Source organism: Panthera onca, chromosome D2, assembly GCF_046562875.1.
Source record: "Panthera onca isolate mPanOnc1 chromosome D2, mPanOnc1 haplotype 2, whole genome shotgun sequence".
In the NCBI taxonomy this organism is placed as follows: domain Eukaryota; kingdom Metazoa; phylum Chordata; class Mammalia; order Carnivora; family Felidae; genus Panthera; species Panthera onca.
Window position 1 is genome coordinate 58,149,956 of NC_138349.1, and position 17,832 is coordinate 58,167,787.

Sequence of the window (17,832 nt, forward strand, 5' to 3'; positions counted from 1 at the left end):
TTCAGTTTTTGTTTGTTTGGGAAGATTATCTTTCCTTCTATTCTAAAGGACAGACTTGCTGGATAAAGGATTCTCGGCTGCATATTTTTTCTGTTTAGCACACTGAAGATCTCGTGCCAATCCTTTCTGGCCTGCCAAGTTTCAAAAGAGAGATCAGTCACGAGTCTTATAGGTCTCCCTTTATATGTGAGGACACGTTTATCCCTTGCTGCTTTCAGAATTTTCTCTTTATCCTTGTATTTTGCCAGTTTCACTATGATATGTCGTGCAGAAGATCGATTCAAGTTACGTCTGAAGGGAGTTCTCTGTGCCTCTTGGATTTCAATGCCTTTTTCCTTCCCCAGTTCAGGGAAGTTCTCAGCTATAATTTCTTCAAGTACCCCTTCAGCACCTTTCCCTCTCTCTTCCTCCTCTGGGATACCAATTATGCGTATATTATTTCTTTTTAGTGTATCACTTAGTTCTCTAACTTTCCCCTCATACTCCTGGATTTTTTTATCTCTCTTTTTCTCAGCTTCCTCTTTTTCCATAACTTTATCTTCTAGTTCACCTATTCTCTCCTCTGCCTCTTCAATCCGAGCTGTCGTGGTTTCCACTTTGTTTTGCATTTCGTTTAAAGCGTTTTTCAGCTCCTCTTGACTGTTCCTTAGTAACTTGGGACATTTTCAGACAGGATTGCTTTTTCAGCCATGATTTCTTCTAGTGCTTTTTCAGCTCTTTCCTTTTTATTTTCTCCCTGTAGGACTGTGAAGACACAAATGTTGGATTTTTTGATAGTTCCACTAGGTTCATTTTTTTTCCCTCAGTCTGTTTTCTTTCTGTTATTTGGCCTGTATAATTTCTGTTTTTCTGTCTCTTGGTTCACTGTATTTTTCCCCTGTCCCCTGCTATTGAGTCTATTCCATGATTTTTAAATTTTTTTAAAGTTTATTTAGTTTGAGAGAGAGAGAGAGCGAGCAGGGAAGGGACAGAGAGAGATGGGGAGAGAGAGAGAGAATTCCAAGCAGGCGCCACATAGGCAGCTTGAAGCCCTATATTGGGCTTGAACTCAAGAACCATGAGATCATGACCTGTGCTGAAATCAAAAGTCAGACGCTTAACCGACTGAGCCCCAGGTGCCCCATGATTTTAAAATTTCAGTTATTGTGTTTTTAGTTCTAAAATTTCCATTTGCTTTTGCTTTCATCTTCTATTTCTTTGTTGAGACTTTGTATTTTTTTATTTGATTCAAGTATGTTCATAGCTTTTCAGGGAAACATTTTTATCATGGCTGCTTTAAAATCCTTGTCATATACTCTTGATCTTGGTTAGGGTCGTGATTTCAAGCCCCACATTGGGTGTAGAGATTACTAAAAAATTTAAAAATAAACTTAAAAAAAGAAACTTTTGGAGCACCTGGGTGACTCAGTTGGTTAAGCGTCAGGTTTCGGTGCAGGTCATGATCTTACGGTTCCGGGTTTGAGCCCTGTGTAGGGCTTCGTGCTGATAGCTCAGAGCCTGGAGCCTGCTTCAGATTCTGTGTCTCCCTCTCTCTCTCCCCCTCCCCTGCTTGTGCTCTGTCTCTCTCACTCTCAAAAATAAATAAACATAAAAAATAAAAATAAAAAAACATTTAAAAATTAAAAAAAATCTTTGTTATACAATTCTAACATCTGTTTCATCCTTGGAGTTGGCATCTATTAACTGTCTTTTTTTCATTCAGTTTGAGATTTTCCTAGATTTCCTAGTTTTGATGAAACCAGAACACTTTTATATTATATTATTTAAAACTTCTGTTTAAGCTGACTTTCCTCTGACACTACTCTGATAGGGCAGGAGTGTATGCCACCTCATTGCTGCCAGGTGAGAGCTGAAATGCAGGTTACCATTCAGCCTCTATTAACACATAGGGTGGGGGCTCCTCGTTCCTGCTGGATGGGGTGGATGTCTAGGTTCCCCACATGGTCTCCACTGACATTTTATGGGGAGCGCTTATTATCAACTAGCAGGGATGAAAGTCCTGGCTCCCTGCTTGGCTTCTCTGTTACTACCTCAGTAGGATATTGGGGTGCCTTTGGTGGCATCGGTGGGGGTTATGTAAGATCACAGTGTTTTCTGTGGTATTTGGCTAGGATAGAATGTGAGTGGCTGTATACAAGTTTTCGGCATACAAGGCTTTGTCTTTCCTGTTCCTTTGGCTTTTGTTTGAGGTTTTTTTGTCTGCACCCATTGGCGCTCCTGGGTCACTAGCTTCTTCAGCTCCAAAGCTGGGATATGTGAGGCCAAAAGAAAATCCAGGGAACAAACTTCTGTGCTGTTCCTTGGGTCCCAAGGTGTCCAACTGGTCTACCTTTACTCCACCTTTCAGAGTCCTTATGTTTGTTTTATATATAATGTTTTAGAATTTTTAGTTGTGTGCTTTGTGGGAGGAGGGAGGAAAAGTACTCCAGCTTCCCAGAAGTGAACTCCTGGTTCACATTTAAAAAAATTATCAGGGTGCCTGCCTGGCTCAGTTGGAAGAGCATGCGACTCTTGATCTCTGAGTTGTGAGTTAGAGCCCCCACATTGGGTGTAGAGATTACTTAACTAAATAAATAAAAACTTTAAAAAAATGAACTTACTGCCTCTTGAATGTTTCAGATTTTCGTGGGGAAATATCCCAATTTGAGCACTGTTATAGTGTCCAGAAAATTTACTTGATTTTTCAATTTGTAGTAAAAAATTAAATTTTTCTTGCATACTGTAAATGTTTCAGAATTAAATAATATTGCAGGATTCCTGTTGTTTGGGACAAAAATCTTCTTTTTGAGCCTTTAATTTAAAAAATGGGAAAAGCAAGTTATGTTTCTTATATATATTAGATAACTGATCTATTTTCTTTGTTTTTAGCGTATAGTTGCAACAACGTGTATGGGAATAAACCATCCAATATTTTCTCGTAAAACTTTTGATTTTTGTATTGTGGATGAAGCCTCTCAAATTAGCCAACCAGTCTGCCTAGGGCCACTTTTTTTTTCGCAAAGATTTGTGTTGGTGGGGGATCATCAGCAGCTTCCTCCCTTGGTGCTAAACCATGAAGCAAGGTAAGCAGACGTTGACATTTTAATTTTAAATTAGATTCTTCCTAAGGAACCATTTCAGTATACTGATAAGCCTGAATTTGATTTGTTGACAGAGCTCTTGGCATGAGTGAAAGCTTATTCAAGAGGCTGGAACAGAATAAGAATGCTGTTGTACAATTAACTGTGCAGTACAGAATGAACAGGTATTTCTAAGAGTGTCAGCTATGAGTGATTTTTATGTTCGTTTTCATCTACCAGAACTAAAATTATTTTTGTAATTCCCTTAGTAAAATTATGTCCTTAAGTAATAAACTGACATATGAAGGAAAGCTGGAGTGTGGATCAGACAAAGTGGCCAATGCAGTGATAAACCTACCTAACTTTAAAGCTGTAAAGCTGGAACTGGAATTTTATGCTGATTATTCTGAAAATCCTTGGATGATTGGAGTATTTGAGCCAAACAATCCTGTTTGTTTTCTTAATACAGATAAGGTAAAAACAACAACAAAACCTAAGTATTTTCTTTGGTTTTTCTCCTTTTGTCCTATTGTTTGTTTGTTTGTTTATAACATTAAAAAACTGTTTTTAACGTTTTATGTATTTTTGAGAGAAACAGAGAATCAGTGGGGGGAGGGACAGAGAGAGAGGGAGACACAGAATGGGAAGCAGGCTCCAGGCTCTGAGCTGTCCGCACAGACCCTGATATAGGGCTTAAACCCATGAGCTGTAAGATCATGACCTGAGCTGAAGTATGATGCTTACCTGACAGAGCCACCCAGGCACCTCAAGTCCTGTTATTTAAATTCTTGAGTTTTTAATAGTGAATGCTTTAATAGAACTTACCAGTTAAAACTAGTGTATTTCTTTTACTTCAACACAAAAGAATCTTCTTTCTATTGACCCGGTATCTTTGGAAGGCACTTTATTCTGAGAATTAATAGATGTCAAAATTGACTTTTAAAGTAGGAAAGCTAGAAAGTTAACCAAAAAAAAAAAAAAAAAAAAAAAAAAGAAAGAGAAAAGAAAGTGAACTCAAGTGTATAATTACATTTCTTAGAAAAGAAATTGACATTGATGTTATCAAAGGGCTGGGTTTACAAATGGAGACTTTATTTTTTTAGAGGAGTTTTGGGTTCACAGCAAAATTGAGCTTGACAGTACAGATATTTCCCAAATACCACCTCTTGCCGCCACATATGCACATAAAGACCTCTTTACAAACTTGTCATTAAAGAAAATCTTCACAAGGACTTTAAATGACTTGATTCTTACTTCTAGGGACTAAGAAAAAGTTTTAACCTTGTACTTCAATAGTGTGTTTTATATAGTGCTTCTCAGCACTTGATTTGGAAGTCTTTATATGACTTCAGATAAGAATAGTTATCAATTGTATGTATGCATATAGTATAAAATAATTATATCTTTTGTTATTATGATCAATGGAGTCAGCTTTGTTAAAAATAGGGCCCCTCTTGCAAGGGAGCCTGGCTGTCTCAGTCTGTAGAGCATGCAACCCTTGATCTCAGGGTCATGAATTTGAGCCCCACATTGGGCATAGAGTTTACTTTAAAAATAAGTACGTAAGTTAAGTAAGTAAGAGGGGCGCCTGGGTGGCTCAGTCAGTTGAGCGTCTGGCTTCGGCTCGGGTCATCTCACGGTTTGTGAATTCGAGCCCCGCATCAGGCTCTGTGCTGACAGCTCAGAGCCTGGAGCCTGTTTCAGATTCTGTGTCTCCCTCTCTCTTTGCTCCTCCCCTGTTCGTGCTCTCTCTCTCTCTCTCTCTCTCTCTCTCTCTCTCTCTCTCTCACTCTGAAAAAGAAATAAACATTAAAAAAAATTTTTTTTTTTTTAATAAATAAGAATAAAAATAAGACCCCACCCTGTGTGCCATGATGGAATTTTCATTCTCTTGGATATTGCCCTTAACATTTCAGGTTCGAGGAGTAATAAATAGGGGCAAGTGGGCTCTGGGAAATTTTTTCAGTAAACTGATTTCACAAATGATTACATTTAGAAACCTCAATTCCAATTTTTTGGTTATAATTTACAATTATTTTCCTCACCAATCATTTTTTGTTTTTGCTACTCAGTTTTTTTCTTTCTTAGCATCAAGAATCCAAATAAAATGTATTAAAAATAATCAAGATTGGGGCATTTGGGTCTCTCAGTCCATTAAGCATCCGATTTCACCTCAGGTCATGATCTCATGGTTTGTGGGTTTGAGTCCAGCATCAGACTGTACATTGTCAGTGCAGAATTCTCTCTCTTCCCTCTCTCTCTGCCCCTCCCCCCATGTGTATGCATGCTTTCTTCTCTCTCTCTCTCTCTCTCTCTCTCAAATAAACTTTTAAAAAAATGCAAAAAAATAAGTAAAAAATAATCAAGATTTGGGTGCCTGGCTGACTTAGTCAACACAGCATGTAACTCTTCTTTTTTTTTTTTTTTTTAAAGATTTATTTACTTTTGAGAGAGAGAGTACAAGCCAGGGAGGGACAGAGAGAGAAGGAGACAGAGGATCCAAAGTAGGCTCTGTACTGACAGCAGTGAGCCCCATGAGGGGCTCAAACTGAGGAACCATGAGATCATGACCTGAGCTGAAGTTGGATGATCAACTGACTAAGCCACCCAGGTGCCCTGAGCATGTGACTTTTGATCTCAGGGTCCTAAGTTCAAGCCCCATGTTGGGCAATGGGGCCTACTGTAATTAATAATAATAATAATAATAATAATAATAATAATAATAATGTATAATCAATATCATCATCAAGATTACTTAAGAATTATGTAGGAACAAAATAGTCCTTGGAGAGTTTTACCGGGGATGGTATAACCTGGGGAACTATGGGCTTCATTATTTGTATAAAAGGCAACAAGATGGCACAAAAATAGACACTCAGATCAATGGAACAGAATAGAGAACCCAGAAATGCACCCATAAATGTATGGCCAACTAATCTTTGACAAAGCAGGAAAGAATATCCAATGGAATAAAGACGGTCTCCAGCAAATGGTACTGGGAAAACTAGACAGTGATATGCAGAAAAATGAACCTGGACCACTTTGTTATACCATACACAAAAATAAACTCAAAAAAGGATGAAAGACCTAAATGTAAGACAGGAAGCCATCAAAATCCTAGAGGAAAATTCAGGCAAAAACCTCCTTGACCTCGGCTGCAGCAACTTCTTACTCAGCACGTCTCCCGAGCCAAGGGAAACAAAAGCAAAAATGAACTACTGGGACCTCATCAAAATAAAAAGCTCCTACACAGCGAGGGAAACAATCAGCAAAACTAAAAGGCAAGTGACGGAATGGGAGAAGATATTTACAAATAACATTATCCAATAAAGGGTTAGTATCCAAAATCTATAAAGAATTTACCAAACTCAACACCCCAAAACACAAATAATCCAGTGAAGAAATGGGCAAAATACATGAATAGACACTTCTCCAAAGAAGACATCCAGATGGCCAGCTGACACATGAGAAAATGCTCCACATCACTCATCATCAGGAAAATACAAATCAAAACCACAGTGAGATATCCCCTCACCCCTGTCAGAATGGCTAACATTAACAACTCAGGCAACAACAGATGCTGGCGAGGATGCGGAGAAAGAGGATCTCTTTTGCATTGCTGGTGGGAATGCAAGCTGGTGCCGCCACTCTGGAAAACAGTATGGAGGTTCCTCAAAAAATTAAAAATAGAACTACCCTACAACCCATCAATTGCACTACTAGGTATTTATCCAAGAGATGCAGGTACGCTGTTTCAAAGGAGCATGCACACCCCAATGTTTATAGCAGCACTATCAACAATAGCCAAAGTATGGAAAAAGCCCAAATGTCCATCATCTCATGAATGGATAAAGAAGATGTGGTGTATATCTATATACAATGGAGTGTTACTCGGCAATCAGAAAGAATGAACTTTTGCCATTTGCCACTATGTGAATGGAACTAGAGGGTATTATGCAAAGCGAAATTAGTCAGTTGGAGAAAGGCAAATATCATATGACTTCACCCATATGAGGACTGTAAGATACAAAACAGATGAACATAAGAGAAGGGAAGCAAAAAGAATATAAAAACAGGGAGGGGGACAAAACATAAGAGAGTCTTAAATATAGAGAAGAAACAGGGTTGTTGGAGGGGTTGTGGGAGGAGGGATGGGCTAAATGGATAAGGGCACTAAGGAATCTACTGAAATCATTGTTGCACTATATGCTAACTAATTGGGATGTAAATTTAAAAATAAGTAAATTATAAAAGTAAAAAATAAAAGGCAACAAGAATATGGAAAGAGAACAGATATTAGGGTCAGATCTAGGTTTGAATCCTAGTGCTATGATTTTATTGTGAAGTCTTGGGCAAGTTACTTATCTTTTCTAGCTTCTGATGCTTATAAACTGGGAGATAACAGGAAGTTATGTGAAGCCCAATGTGTGGTCAGCTTTCACAGAGATTTTAATCTGAACTGTAGGATGTTTAAGATGGGCTGCCTCTGGGTGACTTTCTGAAAGTGGCTAATGTCATTCATTTTTATTCTTTTACCTTCAACTTTTATTTTTAATTTTTTTTAGAGAGCTGGAGTGAGTGGGGGAGAGGGGGAGAGGGAGAGAGAATCCCAAACAGGCTCCATGCTGAGTACGAGTCTCAATCCCAGGACCCCTGGCATCATGACCTGAGCTGAAATCAAGAGTTGGGTGCTTAACCAACTGAGCTACCCGAGCACCCCATCTTTTACCTTCAGTTTTTAAAATGACAATATTTTTCACTGGTCTCCACAGCTGGTTGTTTAGTCTCTATGGCTACCTGTGTACTGACAGTACTCTTAACCTATTTTTCTTTTTAGGTTCCAGCACCAGAACAAGTTGAAAAGGGTGGTGTGAGCAATATAACAGAAGCCAAACTAATAGTTTTCCTGACCTCAGTGTTTATTAAGGTAATTTAAATTTTAATTTTGAGGGCTAATTAATTTTAAAGTGAAATGCAGTATAATGTTAGAATGCAAGGAACGTAAGAATTAACGTTAATCCTTGTTCATTAAGATGCAGCCTGATTGCTTTTGTTCTGTTTTGAGAAAACTATCTAGGATATAATTTTTTATAATGGTAATTTGGGTTTCCATTTAGGTTAATTTTTTGTAACATCAGATAATTATGATTGTGTCATGTAGGGTTGTAGTCAGTATGATCAGTATGGTTGGGGATTGGAAACTTCAATGTAAGGGATAGCAGGGTATAATGTATTTTTTGTACTTTTTTTTTTAAATGGCAGCACTGTTGTAGTGGCATGCAAACCATTATACTGCCATGAATCAATAAAAATCAAGGGAGCCATGTTTGAGGAAATTACTTAAAAATTTTGTTTAATGTTTATTCATTTTTAAGAGACACAGAGCACAAGCAGGAGTGAGGCAGGGAAAGAGGGAGACAGAATCTGAAGCAGCCTCCAGGCTCTGAGCTGTCAGCACAGAACCCAATGTGGGGCTCAAACTCAAATGAACTGTGAGATCATGACCTGAGCCGAAGTTGGATCCTTTAACCGACTGAACCACCCAGGCGCCCTGAGGAAATTATTTAATCTCAGGAAATACAGATATAGATTTAGAGCAAATTTAGCAATTGTATTTACTCCTTGCAACAAGAGGATCTGTTATAAACATTAATTGGGCACACATTTAACAAGTTTAGTAAAGCTTTAACAGAAATCAGGATTTTCATTTTCATTGTGTTTTTTTTTCTGTTTAGGCTGGATGTAAACCCTCTGATATTGGTATTATTGCACCATACAGGCAGCAGTTAAAGATCATCAATGATTTATTGTCCCATTCTTCTATTGGAATGGTCGAAGTTAACACCGTAGACAAATACCAAGGAAGAGACAAAAGTATCATTCTAGTAACTTTTGTTAGAAGTAATAAAGATGGACCTGTGAGTTCATTGTATTTTCTTCTGATTTGTTTGGGACATTTTTTTCTTTTCTTTTTTTTAGGTTGTGGTAAAAATGTAATGTAAAATTTTAAATCATCACCATTTTTCAATTTACAGTTCAGTGGTGTTAAGTTTATTCATAGTGTTTTGCAACAGATCTCCAGAACTTTTTCATTTTGAGAAATTGAAACTCTATACCCATGAATAACAACCTTCCAATTCTTTGTCCCTCCAGTCTCTGGTAACCGTCATTCTGCTTTCTGTCTCTGAATTTGACTGCCATAGTCACCTCATTTAAGTGGACTTGTACAGTATTTGTCCTTTTGTACTTGGCTTGTTTCATTCGGCATGGTATTTTCGAGGTTCATCCACTGTGTAGTATGTCAGAAGTTTGTTCCTTTTTAAGGCTGAATAATATTGCATTGCATGGAAAGGGCACCTTTTGTTTGTCTGCTCATCCATCAGTGAATATTTGGGTTGCTTCCATCTTTTGGCTGTTGTGTTTGGGGCATTTTAAACATAGAGGCATCCTTCGATATACTCTTAATTTTATATATAATTCCAGGGTTTGTTTGTTTGTTTTGTTTTGTTTTTTGCATTTTTACCTCTTTTTGATTCCTGTTTCTAGATTATATGAGATACCTTCATAAGGTTCTAAAAATATATGTAGTAAAAAGTCTCCTTTCTACCAGTTCCTCTTCCACTCAGTTCTCACCTTTACAGATAATCAGAATTTTTTTTTAATGTTTGTTTATTTATTTTGAGAGAGAGATAGAGAGCATGCATGCACATGTGTGGTGGTTGGGGAAGGGCAGAGAGAGAGAATCCCAAACAAGCTCCACACTGTGAGCACAGAGCCTGATATGGAGCTTGGACCCATGAACCATGAGATCATGGACCCAAGCTGAAATCAGATGCTCAACCAACTGAGCCACCCAAGTGCCCCTGTTTTTTATTTTTTAATTTTAATTTCAGTATAGTTAACATACAGTGTTATATTAGTTTCACATTTGTGATACAGTGATTCAACAATTCTATACATTACTCAGTGCCCATGGTGATCATGTACTCCTACTTCCCTTTACCTATTTCATATATCCCTCTACCCACCTCCCCTCTGGTAACCACCAGTTTGTTTTTTAAGAGTTAACAGTCTGGGTTTTTGTTTGTCTTTTTTCTTTGTACATTTGTTTCTTAAATTCCACATATGAGTGAAATAATATAGTATTTGTCTTTCTGTGACTTATTTCACTTGGCATTAGACCCTGTAGATCCATCCATGCTGTTGCAAATGGCAAGATTTCTTTCTTTTTTATGGCTCACAAGTATTCCGTATGTTTATATACCAATCCATTGATCTATCAGTGGGTACTTGGGCTGTTTCCATAATTTGGCTGTTGTAAATAATGCTTAATAATCATTAGGGTACATACAAATTAGTGTTTTTGTATTCTTTGGTTAAATACCTAGTAAGTAGTGAAATTACTGGATCATATGGTAATTCTATTTTTAATTTTTTGAGGAACCTCCATTCTGGTGAGTACAGAGACTGATTCGGATCCTCTGTCTGCCCCCTCTCTCTGCCCCTCCCCTACTCATGCTCTCTCTCTCTCCCTCTCTCAAAAATAAACACTAAAAACACATATACATGAAAACATATACATGTATCTATATAGATAGATATTTTGATAGATATACACATACACACAAACCATGACACTTATATATAATAAGAAACTTTGCAACTGTAAGAACAGAATGAAGTCTGTGTATCGACATGGAAAGATCTGTAAGCTATTTTTTAAGTGAACAAAGGAAAGTCCATTAGAGTATATACATTACCTTCTGTGTAAAAAAAGGGAAATATGAATACTGATTCATACCTGTTTGCATAAAGGAATTATAGGTTACCAAAAAAACCCCAAATTGTATACAACTCAACACCAAAAAAACCAATCCAACTAAAAAATGGGCAGAAAACAGGAATAGACATTTCTCCAAAGACATGCAGATGGCCAATAGACACATGAAAAGAACATTAATTATCAAGGAAGTCAAAATCAAAATCACAATGAGGTATCACCTCACACCTGTCAGAATGGCTAAAATCAAAAACACAAGGAACAACAGGTGTTGGTGAGAATGTGGGGAAAAAGGAACCCTCATGCACTGTTGGTAGGAATGCAAACTGGTGTAGCCACTGTGGAAAAAGCAGACAGCCAGATGCAGGGCTTGAACTTACGAACCACAAGAGCATGACCTGAGCTGAAGTTGGATCCTTAACCGACGAAACTACCCAGTCAGTTTAATCATTCCTCTGAGTCTTCTGCTATTACACGTTTTTATTGCTGTAACCAACAATGTTATAATGAGTGGATTTAGCTTCAGTTCCTTAAATTATAGCTAGGATATTGCACCCAAGATAAAATATTTGTAAGTTGGTGTTGTGAACAAGTTTTTCCAACTGCCTATAGAATTTTAAATGTGTTGGTGAATCTTTTCTGCACTATATGCTTAAAGTAGGAAAATAGTTCACAACAAACTGTTCTTTGCTATAACAAACTTAAATATATAAGAAAACTCAAATAAATTGAAAATTATTTCTTTCAGCTTGGTGAACTCCTGAGAGATTGGCGACGTCTTAATGTTGCTATAACCAGAGCCAAACATAAACTGATTCTTCTGGGATGTGTACCCTCACTAAACCGCTATCCTCCTATGGGGAAGTTACTTCATCATCTAAACTCAGAAAAATTAATATCCTTTTTGTTTTGTATATGGTCACATTTGTGCTTTGTGAGTATTTTATGTACTTGTATAATTAAAACTTAGTGTCCTGTGTTTTCTATGGGCATATTTCAAAGACCTGATTTTACAAAGGAAAGAGAGAAAACAATTGTCAGGAAGTTATTTTATTTTACTTTAATTTATTATTTTATTTTTATTTTTATTTTATTTTATTTTTATTTTATTTTATTTTAATTTAATTTTATTGTTTATTTATTTTGAGAGAGAGACAGAGAGAGGGAGCAGGGAGGGTGCAGAGACAAGAGAAAGAATCCCAAGCAGGGTCCGCACTGTCCATGCACACAGAGCCCAACAGAGCCCAACGTGATGTTCAAACTCACAGTGAGATCGTAACCTGAGCTGAAACCATGAATCAGAGGCTTAACTGACTGAGCCACCCAGGCACCCCTATTTTATTTTACTTTATCATTATTATTTTTTTAAGTAGGCTCCATGCCCAGTGTGGACTCCCAACATGGGGCTTGAACTCACAACCCTGAGATCAAGACCTGAGTTCAGATCAGGTTTGGACACTTAACTGAGCCACCCAGGTGCCCTGTCATAGGAAGTAATTTTAAGCAAAAACTGAAATAATGAAGGTGATGGAGAAGTATGATTTGTGAAGGGAGAAAGGGAAGAAAAGGGACTTGATCTGCTGCCCTAGGAGCAGAATGCATGTTTCTTAGAACACATCTAGGAAAAGTGGTTACCCCTTCTGGATCCTCTCACAATAATTTATAATTATTTTTCTTTAATCTGGAACAAAACATTAATATAAACAAAAAGGGGTGCCTGCATGGCTCAGTCAGTTAAGCATCTGGACTCTTGATTTTGACTTAGTTCATGATCTCACGATTATGAGATCCAATCTGTGAGACTGAGCTCTGAGTCAGTCCCCTCTTTTTGCCCCTCCCCTGCTCGTGCTCTCGTGTGGAAAAATTAACTTAAAAGAATTAAAAAATGGAGAATTATTCCTAGTCATATTATGGGTTATTAAGATAAATCATCTTTTAAAAAATTATATGAAGGTCTTAGGCTATGATATATAAACCTTATTGCTTACGTACATTATTATCCATAGAATGCCATAAAATTTTTTTAGCTGTTCTTTAAACCAAATTACAAAATGTTGAATAATGTCATAAATGTCGTCCTGCAATTCCATTTTGTGGTAAGTATATCTTCCTTAATTTATTTTACATCATGGATCTTCCATCAGAGGAACATGAAAGTCTTTGTCATGTATTAGGTGGTTTTCAAAGAAGATAAAGCACTGTTTTCCTTGCTTTTCTTTTACTGGCATAGTGATCTTCTCTAAATATTACCTGTTATTTGTAATTTGGATATGCTGTGAAAAGTGTCTGGTTAGACTATGAAGATCACTTTTATCCCAAGGATATGAAATAATGTAAAATGTACTCTGCTCAGAGTTCCAGTTTTTTGGTTTTTTTTTTTTGTTGTTGTTGTTGTTGTTTTTGGTATAATCTTTTAAACATAAAGTTCTATCACTATGCAGAATTTAACACAGTATTGTTTCAGTATAAGTGTACCCAAAACTGAAAAGTATGTTTATATGTGTGTATGTTTGTGTGTGACCTAGAAAGAGTTTGACAAATTTTTACCAGCTTTATTGATGGATTAACTCTAGGATCTGAGAAACTTTAAGTCTAAAATTTCAATACTAATTTGACTTTATAGGTTTTTATCATATTTTGCTCATTCTTTAAGAGATTAGGGAAAGAAAATTATTTGTTTTTATTACCTAAGCACAGCCTTATGATGATGAGGACACAGGTGTGATTCTTTTCTGTGTTTTGAGATCTCTGATCCAAAGACCATTTTGCAGGATTTTTCCCCTGACTATTGCTTTTTGATATAAGGTATATTTTTACTTTAAATCTAGTCTTTTAAACTATTAATTATAAATTTATTATTTCTCCCTAATTCCTGATTGCCCCTTAATCTCCCACTTGTTATTTTCAGTAGATTTTGATATAAAAGAAAATAATTCTTTTGAGAAGTTTTGTTTGCTGAATTGATGATAAAAAGTTTATTTTCACCTATTGTTCATATGACCCTTTGTTTTGAGACACTACTCAGTTTTCTCTCTCTCTCTCTTTTTTTTTTCCTTGGGAATAAAGATATTTTTGTAAAATAATTGCCTCAAAATGCTTAAGTTAAGTAAATGGTGATCAATTTTAACTTTACTGTATCCATCTTCTGTGGGAGGATATCTCTCTCACAGTTGTATTTTTTTTTTTAATGAATGTTAAATGTGTTAAAATTGTTGCTTCTACCTCACCTCACATGTTCCTTAAAAATTACTTGAAGTTTTTTATTAAATAAATTGTTTTCTACTGTTAGACCTTAGTATGTCAATTATTAATCCTGATTACTAATTAAGTTCAGGGTTGCCCAGCATTTTTTCAGGTAGTAACAAGTGAAATGTTGATAATGCTGTAAAGCTGTATATAAATACTTCTGTAGCACAAAAATGGAAACCATTCTTTTGGCAGGGAAAGAAAAGGCTTTTTGGAGAAGGTATCTTATTAAAGTCTGGTAAAGACTGGGTAGAATTGCATAAATTGTAGACAAATCTAGATAGAGGGTACAACAAATGGGAAAAGGAAAAGAAATGTATAGGCAACAGCAAAAATAGTTTAGTATAGTTAAAAGAAACATACAAGGAAGTATTAGAGACCATGGATTACAGACCATGGTTCCCAATACTGGCCCATGAAAGCAATTTTAATAGGTTACAACCAGCTTTGCTTTTAAAGGAAAAGAGTGGAAAATATTAGGGTATATCACATATAAAAAAGACACAAAAGGGGTGCTGGAGTGGCTTGGTCAGTTGAGCATCCGGCTCTTGATTTCGGCTTAGGTCGTGATCCCAGGGTTGTGGGATCAATCCCTGTCGGGCTCTGCACTGAGCATGGAGACTGCTTAAGATTCTCTCCCTTTTTCCCTCTGCTCCTCTTCCCTGCTGTCTCTCTCTCTCTCTCTCTCTCTCTCTCTCACTCTCTCAAAAAAAAAAAAAAAATACACAAAAGTAGAACAGTAAACTCCTGTATATATATATACTCATCACCCATATGTAATATACCTATCACCCATATGTAATAGAAGATTTTGCTGCAATATTTTCAATATTCTTTTTCCCCTTTGCTGAGATGTTTTAAAGCAAATTCTAGATGTCCTCTAATTTCACTGCTATACTTCAGTATGTGATGAGCTTTTAAATTTTTTAAATTTTTATTATTTTTTAAAAGTATGTATTTTTGAGAGAGAATGTGTGTGCATGCATCAGCGGGAATGGGGCAGAGAGAGAGGGAGATGGGCAGTCTCTGGGCTGTCCATGCAGAGCCCAACATGGGGCTCGAACTCATGAACCATGAGATCATGGCCTGAGCCGAAGTTGGATGCTCAAGCAACTGAGCCACCCAGGTGCCCAGTGATGAGCTTTTAAAAAATAGTATTTTTGTTATATGATGATATTAGTAAGCTTAAAAACCTAGATTGTTAGCTTTAGTAAATCAAGGGCTTAGAATAGATTAATATTCTACTTTAATCCTGTTAATTTAGTTTAAACATAGACACTAAATTCCAATTCTTTTCAACACAAGGGGACTAGAATACCCAGCAAATGTATATTTTGGGGCTTAAGAATATCTACCTCGGGGCGCCTGGGTGGCTTTGTCGGTTAAGCGTCCGACTTCGGCTCAGGTCATGATCTCACGGTCCGTGAGTTCGAGCCCCGCGTCGGGCTCTGTGCTGACAGCTCAGAGCCTGGAGCCTGCTTCAGATTCTGTGTCTTCCTCTCTCTCTGCCCCTCCCCTGTTCGTGCTTTGTCTCTCTCTGTCTCAAAAATAAATAAACGTTAAAAATTAAAAAAAAAAAAAAAAAAAAAAGAAAAAAAGAATACCTCAAAGGGAGAATTTATTTGCTTGCTTTAAATAAAACTGGTCTATTGCTGAATTAAATATCTTTCCTACTTGTCACCTATAAAGTCCCTGGAGGAAAAGCAACCTAGGAAATAAAGCTCTTTTCCTTTGTTTTCATGGTTCTATAAAATAAATACTTAATTTTATATGCTTTCTCAAATGCACTTAGAATACAAATACTTCCTTCTTTACCCATCACTTGGAGAGAAGAAAAATGAACAAGTCAGTCATATTTCAATATTTAATAGCAAGACAGAAGGGGTTAGACTTGTAATGAGTTTTAGACTCCTTGGAACACTAAAAACTTCCTGTATTTTGATATATGAAAATCAAGCCAATTTGTATTGGCTCAAATTCTGGTTCTGTCCCTTAGTTCTCTGAATAGAGAGGCAAGCTATTTAACCTTTCAGAGTTTAGTTTCATCTGCAAAATGGAGCTAATTCTATCCTCATAGAGTGGTTTTGAAAATGAAAAAGACTCTGGCCTAGGAACTGATGTATAATTACATGCTCACTAATAATAGAGGGGGCATGGAAGATCAGTGGCGAAAGGATAATGGAATAGTTGTCTACACATAAGGAAAAAGTGAAATTTGATCCTGTTTCACACCATTCACTAAAATCAATTCTGGGTGCAACAACAGGCCTAAACATGAAAGATGAAGCTATGTAACTCTTAAAAGAGAGTACCTTCATGACCTTGAGGTGGGGAGGATTTCTTAAGACAGTAAAGCATAAACCATAAATTCAACTACAAGAACAGTAAGAATTTATATTTATCAAAGTCTCTATACAGAGAAAATATTAGAAAATGACAACACATAATTGACACCAAACTAGAATGTAGAATATTAAGTAACATGTACAGGCCAATAAGAAAAAGATAGGGCAAAAGAAAAATTGGCTAAAGACCTGAACAGTTTCTTTGCAAAGGAGAAACTCCAAATATTAAACATGGGGGAAGTGCTCAGTATCATCCGTAAAATAATGAGATACATACAAAATAGACCCATCATACAATCGCTTACCTAGAAGATTGGCCAGAAAAGAAATTCTCACAATTCTAAGCATTAGAACGAACATAGAGCAACAGAAAAACCAAACTGCTGATACATTTTGAGAAAAGTTTTAAAAAGTTTGTCAGTAAATTTTTTTTAATGTTTATTTATGTTTTGAGAGACCTAGAGCATGAGTGGGGGAGGAGCAGAGAGGGAGGAAGACAGAATCCAAAGCAGGCTCCAGGTTCTGAGCTGTCAGCACACAGCCTGATGCGGAGCTCAATCCCATGAACCGTGAGATCGTGACCTCAGCCAAAGTCAGAAGCTTAACTGAGCCATCCAGGTGCCCCAGTAAATTTTTTTTTTAAATTTTTTATGCTTATTTATTTTTGAGAGAGAGTACGTACACATACACGAGTGGGTTAGGGAGAGAGAGAATTCCAAGTGGGCTCTGCGCTGACAGCAGAGGTGGAGCTTGAACTCACAAACCCCGAGATCATGACCTGAGCCAAAATCAAGAGTCGGATGCTTAACTAACTGAGCCACCCAGACTCCCCAAGTTTGTCATTAAATAAAAGGAAAGGCATACCTTATTTATTTTGAGAGAGTGTGTGCAGAGCGGGGCTCAAACTCACCAGCCATACTCATAAACTGTGAAATCATGACCTGAGCCAAAATCAAGAGTCAGATGCTTAACCAGCTGAGCCACCTATGCGCCCCTATTCTTAATGGTATGCCCTACTGACTCTCTTGCACATTGGCATAAGGATATATCATACAACCTGGAAACCCTACAACCTGGAACTTGGACATGATTGATGTTGAACAAAAGAAGTGTAATAAAATTCATGTTACTCCATTTGTGAAAAGCTTACAAACAGGAAAAATAAACTACTTGGTTTAGGGGAACATATTTGCATGGTAGAAACAGCAAAGCAAGGAAATGATTCTCATAAAAGCCAGAATAGTATTTACCTAGGGGGATGATGAATGGGGGCTAGGTGAATGGTGAATGGGTCCATCCTGTGCTCACTGATGTGGTGGTAGTCACCCAGCTGTTCATTTTATAATGATTCTTTAAACTTGTAGAGAGCGAGTTACTTATGTCCAGCAATAACCAAGCAGTT

The 17,832-nt window shown here is 36.9% G+C and overlaps 1 protein-coding gene across 2 annotated transcripts in view; it reads left to right on the forward strand.

Annotated features, from left to right (window-relative positions):
• Window positions 1-14,127, forward strand: part of DNA2 (DNA replication helicase/nuclease 2) — a 56,925-nt gene extending 42,798 nt beyond the window's left edge. For both annotated transcript variants that reach the window (XM_081790538.1, XM_081790539.1), the window contains 7 exons: window positions 2,869-3,062; window positions 3,155-3,244; window positions 3,329-3,533; window positions 7,897-7,986; window positions 8,795-8,977; window positions 11,588-11,734; window positions 12,965-14,127. In XM_081790538.1, coding sequence (XP_081646664.1) covers window positions 2,869-3,062; window positions 3,155-3,244; window positions 3,329-3,533; window positions 7,897-7,986; window positions 8,795-8,977; window positions 11,588-11,734; window positions 12,965-13,033 — 978 coding nt within the window. In that variant the 3' untranslated portion in view covers window positions 13,034-14,127. The remainder of the gene's footprint in view (window positions 1-2,868; window positions 3,063-3,154; window positions 3,245-3,328; window positions 3,534-7,896; window positions 7,987-8,794; window positions 8,978-11,587; window positions 11,735-12,964) is intronic.
• The last annotated feature ends 3,705 nt before the right edge of the window (window positions 14,128-17,832 follow it).